The sequence below is a fragment of the Phaseolus vulgaris genome, chromosome 3, assembly GCF_051622355.1.
Source record: "Phaseolus vulgaris cultivar YP4 chromosome 3, ASM5162235v1, whole genome shotgun sequence".
In the NCBI taxonomy this organism is placed as follows: Eukaryota; Viridiplantae; Streptophyta; class Magnoliopsida; order Fabales; family Fabaceae; genus Phaseolus; species Phaseolus vulgaris.
The window spans coordinates 7,864,254-7,871,739 of NC_143500.1; the positions used below are offsets into that span (position 1 = coordinate 7,864,254).

General features: G+C 36.5%; 1 protein-coding gene across 1 annotated transcript; it reads right to left on the reverse strand.

Moving 5' to 3' along the window:
* Window positions 1-4,529: 4,529 nt before the first annotated feature.
* Window positions 4,530-7,052, reverse strand: LOC137806427 (U-box domain-containing protein 26). Its single transcript, XM_068606546.2, is given in 3 exon segments — window positions 4,530-5,235; window positions 5,237-5,273; window positions 5,702-7,052. Coding segments are annotated over 3 exon segments (1,341 nt in total). The 5' UTR covers window positions 6,912-7,052; the 3' UTR covers window positions 4,530-5,141.
* Between the last annotated feature and the right edge of the window lie 434 nt (window positions 7,053-7,486).

Here is a 7,486-nt window from a genome sequence, read left to right on the forward strand (position 1 = left end):
AATTGAATGAGATATTGATTTAAAATCTAATAGGTATATTAAGTTATGCAGAATTTTTCTGCATATTTCGCTCAAGCTAGCAAGTTCTAGCTCAAGCTAAAAAATTATGGGTGCTCTTTGGAGGATTTTAGCTCAATCTAGGGAATTCTAGCTCAAGCTAAAATTTTGGGTGCTATCTGGAGGATTGTAGCTCAAGCTAGCAAATTTTAGCTCAAGCTAAAATTTTGGGTGCTCTCTAGAGGATTTTAGCTCAAGCTAGCGAATTCTAGCTCAAACTAAAACTATGGGTGCTCTCTGGAGGATTTTAGCCCAAGCTAGCGAATTTTAGCTCAAGCTAAAATTCTGGGTGCTCTCTGGTGGATTTTAGCTCAAGCTAGCGAATTCTAGCTCAAGCTAAAATTCTGGTTGCTCTCTGGCGAATTTCTAGCTCAAGCTAGAGTATAAAAATAATAATAATAATAAATAAAAATAAAAATATTAAACTAAATTTTATTTGCTTTTAAAAGATTGATTGATTTATTTCTATATAGTTTTTCTTATAAAATATGCAAACTTTTATTTCATGTATAATTAATTGAAAATATATTTAATTAGACATTTATATGATTAGTCAATGAATTGTTGTGTATTTTGGAAATTCTAAACATTAGTATGATTTGATTGTTTGATGTTGGATATTATAAGGTTCAAAATGTGAATTCTAATCAAGACATAGTATTTTCAGGAAAGAAAATACCGTGTTAAGATTGTTTAGGGTGTGCATTGACTAGGGATTCGTCTAGAAGAAGATATCCTGACTCTACTGAGATAATGAAATCATATAGATGAAGTTATTCAGGTGGTGAGAGTCGAAGGAGGTTCATATGAATGGGTAAGTTGTTTGAAAGATAACTAACTTGACCTGTTATATGAGTTAACCCTGTCATACTAGGAGAGAAATGATATTGAGATTAATTATGCGCATAGCTGTGTGGATTTCACAGTGATGTAGTATGACAGGTGCAGATCTCTGAGTCTAAGTCAACGCATGAGTCTTCCGGAAGTATGAGTCAAGTGTCTATGTGTTATGAGTCAATAGAAGTCTGACATGAGAAAGATGAATATTGAAATTGTTGATAGACACTTGATGGTTATGTGGAATGCATGAGAAAGGATGGATTTATGTGGATGTTTAAAGTTATATTATGTTATAAGTTTTAAAAATATCTAGCTTACCCTTTGTTTTCTTTTGTGGTTGTTTTTCTTTGATATGTGATGATCGTGTATTTTACACGGGAGTAGATGATGTTACAGGTGATCAAGTTCATCGGTGAGAAGATGGATGATGGAAATTTTTATTTTTTTTTAAAATTTTCTTTTTTTATTTTATTTTATGTAAGTGTTTCAAGTCTTATTAAGAGAGAGATAATTTGAAACATTATAATAATGAAATTGTAGATATATTTGTATTATGTTTATATATTTATTTTAATATTTCATACAGATTATGGTTATTAGATATGAGAAAATATAGGGATGTTACAACAGTTCACCATAGTCTTAGCTCCGCACTATGCAACCATTGAATCTTATGGTTGGCTGAATAGGGTTCAGAAACATGAAATCACCTTCTGGTCTCATCCATGTCATATGGACAATCAATTGTTGTTCCTAACCATTAAGCACAATGCTAGATAAAAGAAATTTGAATATAAAAGAGAAACATGCATCTATAAACAACAATAACTCTAACAATATCACATTACCATCCAATCTTAAGAAGACAAATTTAGCAACTCATGATAAGATCTTATAGTAATTATTAAGATGAGAAGCTAAACACAACAAACATGGATCATTGAGTATTGCTACAAGCTTTGCAATAGGTAAAATATGAATCGATGAAAAAGTGTTGTATTGGAGTCATCCATAGGTTTTTATGAGTTGACAAAATGGACCATGAAGAAGAACCTACGAATTCTGTCAACAATGGTGGACAAGGCATGATTAGAAAACAAGGTCGATGAAAATTGGACGAACCAAGCCTATAGTAACATTGTTTATGCATAAGTATGGTTTGGTAGGGATATAAAAAAAAAATGTAATATATTAGAGCCTTAAAGACAGATGGCACAAGATTCATGATCTATTTAGTAGATTTGCATGAAATGAATCAATAAAAAAAATTAAGTTTGAAGATGAAGTTTTACATGAATTGATCGAGGTAACGTATACACCTCTAGTAAATACTTTCATCATCCATAATTAGGGAAATCCTGGTGTACTTCAACGTGTTTAATTTTAGGAAATCCCCTTTCTCACTAAATGGGAGTTTAATCCAATCAAGCACTACGACTTGATGGAGGAACTGTGGGGAGTTGACTATGCCATATGTCATGGACTAAGGCAGGTTTGACACCATATTCACAAGAAAAACTTCATTGTGGACATTAATGACAACATAAAATACATCTTGGAAACCTGTATTTGATGATGCACCTTATCAAGATCCTCCATCACCACCACAAATGGATTCATAATAGCCCAAGTTTGACTCAATTGTGTCATTTGGTGGTACGTTATCATCGTGAGGTCCAAAAAGAAAAGCTTGATGATTGATGCCATGGACACTCAATTTGACAAGCTTACAACTAAGCTAAATGTATTTGTTGATACAATTGGAATAGGAAATGCCTTGACAAAAAAAATGTCTTCATTGTTAAAAGATAGGTCATGGCATCTAAACAAGTTGTTATGGCGTTTAAACAAGAAGTGCGATACTTTGAACGACAAGTCCTGGAAATTGAATAATGACATGAACTTCTTAGTGAATAGGTTAGTTTGATGCATCGTAACTTAGCTTTCCGGTACTTTAAAATTGACATTCGAGACATGTTAGTTGAACATACATGATATACAGGATGACCAAATTATGGAATAGTGCTACAAATTCTTGTGCATTAACTCATCCCATGCAAAGCGTCTTCTAGGCATGCCTCCACAATTTCGTTTTAACAAGTTACTCAATATTGTGACTAGTAGTGGTTGAAATTCTCATTTGTACCATGCTTTTAAAATGTTATGTTTTTTTTTTACTTTTTGGCTATATAATATTATGATACCATCATGTCACATGTACTTTAACATGAATGTGATCTATTTTATTTTATGTAATTAAAATTATTGTTTATATTCTTACTAACTGTGTGTTTAAAATATTGTTATGTAATATTATGAAATGTGCATTAACTGGTGTTTTCATATGTTTTAATTTTTTGTAGCAATGACTTCATCTTCATCAACTAAAAGACGGAGAAACATCAGGAAAATTCTAAAAAATTCTTGATAATGTTGATGGAGTTCCTACTAGAAAGCTTCCAGATATTAAGGATGTCTTACATCAAACACATTTCTTCAACTAGCATGATCAAATAATTATTAAGATGAAGAGATTTTACATCAAGATAGTTTTGACACCTAAAATTATGAATTTCTTATTCTTTGCACAATCAAGTGTTACTTTACAATCCTTTACAATTTCAAGATTTGGAACAATTTGTCATGTTGAAAGATTTTTACTTTGACAATTTGATGAAAGTGTTTTATTCCAATCTAAAAATCACAAACTTCGATAACCTTTAAATTGAGGTTAATAAGAAGATTAAAATCACAAATTCAGATTGGTTGACTTTGGCTATTTGAAGTACCAAGTTTAAAAATTGTCATCTTTAAACATCCTTGAGGAGCTCAACTACGATCGTGATATTGCATTTAGTTCAATGATCAAATCGAAGATGCATAGTTGAAATGTCGTAGATAATATGAATATTAATGATAAATTATTGCATTACGTATTCGTGAACATATTGATTCTGTGGGCCAACAATTCTGCTCAATTATTGCATGAACAAGATCCATCAATACCCGACAATAATGTTGAAGGAATTGCAACTCAAACCCCAGCTCACGTGATGCTCAAATGTTTTCACAAATTTAGGATGGTGTTCATGAGTTGCAACAAGAATTAAATACTTTAAACATTAATGTTAACAAATGTTTTGAGAGAGTTCATCAAAGAATTGACAAATTTCAACAAATTTGATAATTTTCAAAATTCTTTTAAATAATAGTTATCATAATGATTGTTGATGTTTTTTTTCGCCTAATTATTGTATTTTAACTATCTTCTCATCATATTGTATTGTATAATTTTAAATTTTTATTAATTAGGTTCTGAATTTTTATACTATTTTTTTATTTATTTTATTAAATTTTACAAAATTTATAATTTCAGTTAAATTTTCTGCAATTATTTTTATTTTGTTTAATTTTATCAATAATTTTGCATGTATTAACAATATGAGATGATTCATATCTTTTAAAACTAAATTTACATAGTATCGTTGAAATAAGTTTTAAACACACACAAGTTCTATCAATAAATAAATAATCATATTTTATTTAAAATTAATTTTAACCACAAGAAGAATATTATAATATTACAATTTTATTAATTAATCTTTTTTTATAAACCATATCTATCATATCACTCAAAAACAAGATTTATTCACTTTCTTTCACTTTTCACTATTTTCCTTAATACAAAATCCTCATTCTCTTTAAAATAGAAATTCATTCCTCTATCGAAGCAAAGCATATCCTACTAGTGTGGGACAGAAAAAAAGTTGGGGTGGGCATGTGACGTGCGAGCAGCAGTAGGGGTAGTAGTAGCCATCACAAAAATTGAAAAAGGATTGAAGAGAATAACAAATAAGCAAGGAGCCATGTGATACGATGGTTTGATTCCCACCAACATGTGACCTTCCTCCCTCTATTTCTAAGCCACATAAACCATTTTCCCACTCCTTCTTGTAGGACCCTCCACACCCCACCATGTTCCCTCACATGTGCCCCCTCTCTTTTCTTCTTCTTCCTCAAACTCTACTTTTCATCTTCTTTCAATTATTTCTTTATACACTTCCTCTCTCAATCATAAAATATTCCAATTCAACCCTCATCCATCCACCAATCAAATGCTTCAGACCACAAAATAAATTAAAATCTTATTGGGTACACAAAAAAAGGATTAGAAAAAGCTTCATCAAAAAAGAAGAAGAAAAAACCTACATTTTTCTTCTTAGGTTCCCCAACATAATGATTATTCAAAATGATGTTCCTCGGAAGTCAAAAACACTTCTGTCTATGGAGCTACCACAAACGTGTACTTCACCCAATGCCAGTGAATGTTTCCTTTCCCCAATAACCCACAAGGTTCCCACATGCAAACCATATTCACCAATTCTAATGACCAACCAATTCGATCATAATTAAATTCCCCAAACATAAACTATATCACCAGAAAGTTGAAACAAACAATGGCAGAGAAAAAGAAACAAAGCAGAAAGTTAGCTCTATTTTGATATTTTCATTTTAAAAAATTACAAACTCTGACGAAGCAGACATTTTGCTTTCGCTCTTCACAATAATCCTTACATACAAAACAAAGAGAAGGAATATAATTAAATACAGAATTACAATTCTATTTATTTACCAATCTAGACAAAAAAGACTAATTAATTAAGCTTCGAATTCACAAACTTTGTCCATTTTTCTTATCTTCAAATCTAGTTTTCATTTTTTTTTTTCACTAAAATTATGGAGATTATTACAAGAGCAAAAGTTAAAAATGGTCAAAAGGGAACCACAACAACCTGGCTGCATGCAAAATCGTCAGAATTTCCGATGCAATCTTGCGGCCACGAATCCCGAAGAAGCTTCAGCAACATCTGGGCCTTCCTCTTGGCTCTCTCCGTGCAATCGCTCTGCACCAGAAGCAGAAGCTGAGTCAACACCCCCGCCGTCACCGCCTCTCGCTGGCACCGCTCCGATTCGGAGCACAGCGACAGCAACGCTCCGGCCGCGTACTCCGTCGCGCGATGCGATATCTTCAGGATTATCTTCACCAGCATCGGCACCGTCAGTGCGTGGCCAGCGAACGCCTCGCATCCCGCGGGAATCCTGCAAAGGAGCTCCACCGTGGCAAGCGCCCTCTCCGCGTCGCATTTCTCGAAGTCCGCGAGCCTGTCGACGAGCACCGCCGGCGCGCCGGCGGCCACCGCCTTGTGCCGCGTCTGCTTCACCAAGCAAAGCGCGAACAAGGCCTTGATCCCGATCTTGAGCGCGCGCGGGTACGAGATCGGGCTGCGGAGCAGGTCCACGACACCGTCGTAGATTTCATCAACCTCGCTCACGCATGCGCGAAGCTCCGGCGAGTGCGTGCCGGCGACGACGATCTCAATCAACGCGGCCGAGTTGACTCGGACGTCGAGCGAGTTGTGCGAGAGCAACCGCGAGAGATAATTAACCTTCTCGGAATCGGAAGCGAGCGCGGCGCACTCGGACTCGCCGAGCGGGAACAACACGAGTAGCGCGAGCGCCTCGTGGTTCAACTCGCTGGCACCGTGGAAAACGATAGGGAGAAGGATCTGGCGGACGTTGTGAGAGGAAATGAGAGAGCGATTCTTGTCGGAGTCGCGAGCGAGTTGTCTGAGTCGTCGGAGAGAGGAGAGGCGAAGGTGAGTTGGAGCGGAATCGGAGGATGTTTGGTTGAGAAGGGAGCGAACCAAGGCCGGGTCCGCGGGCTGTTTGGGAGTGGGGATTCGCTCGACCCCGAAAGCGCGGTTTGCCACGCACCAGTCCTGGATAAGGCGTCGGAGCGTGTGGTTGGGGATAAGGGTGAAGTCGGTGAGAGTGGCACGTGTGACGGGGCAGGTAATGTTACCGGCGGTAACCCAGGAGTCGATGCTGGGTCGGTCGTAGGTTTGACCGGTGCAGACGGTGACTGGGTCTCTCATGAGTTCCAGCGAGATGGGGCATCTGAAGTGGTAGGGTATGTGAACCCCCAAATCCAAGGGTTCTAAACTTCCAGGCATTGTTTGTAGTAGTAGTAGTGGGAAGAGTGGAAGAGTGTGTGTGAGTGGTACGATAAATCTGTAATGATAATAATGATAAAAAAAATATTTGAGAAAATAATTGTGCTAAATCTGAAGGGTCTGCAAATTCTCTTTAGGTATGTCACGCTTTGCTTTCTCTTATATGAGATGAAACAGAGGAACATACCCAACAGGCACAGAGAGGGACTGGTTCTGCCATCCCCTGCCCCTTATCTGACTCCTCCTTCCCCCACACGTGTGCTGCCATCTATCTATCTAACTTGGAATCTAACCCTCCCCCAATGCCAAAATATTGGTCAAACCAAATATGCCTCTTCTCTCCTCCTCCTCCTCTTGGGTCCCACATCTTCTGCCTAAAATCTTACTCCTGTGACCATCACCCATTCATTATTCATTGCACATTGCCCCCTCCTCTTCCCTCTTTTTCACCTTTCTTACACCTACTTTCAAATCAATCAACACATCCTCCTCTTAAATCTACAAACTCAATAGCTAATAGGGTATCATTCCCCCAACACAACATAATAATACCTAGATTCGCTACCCTACACCCA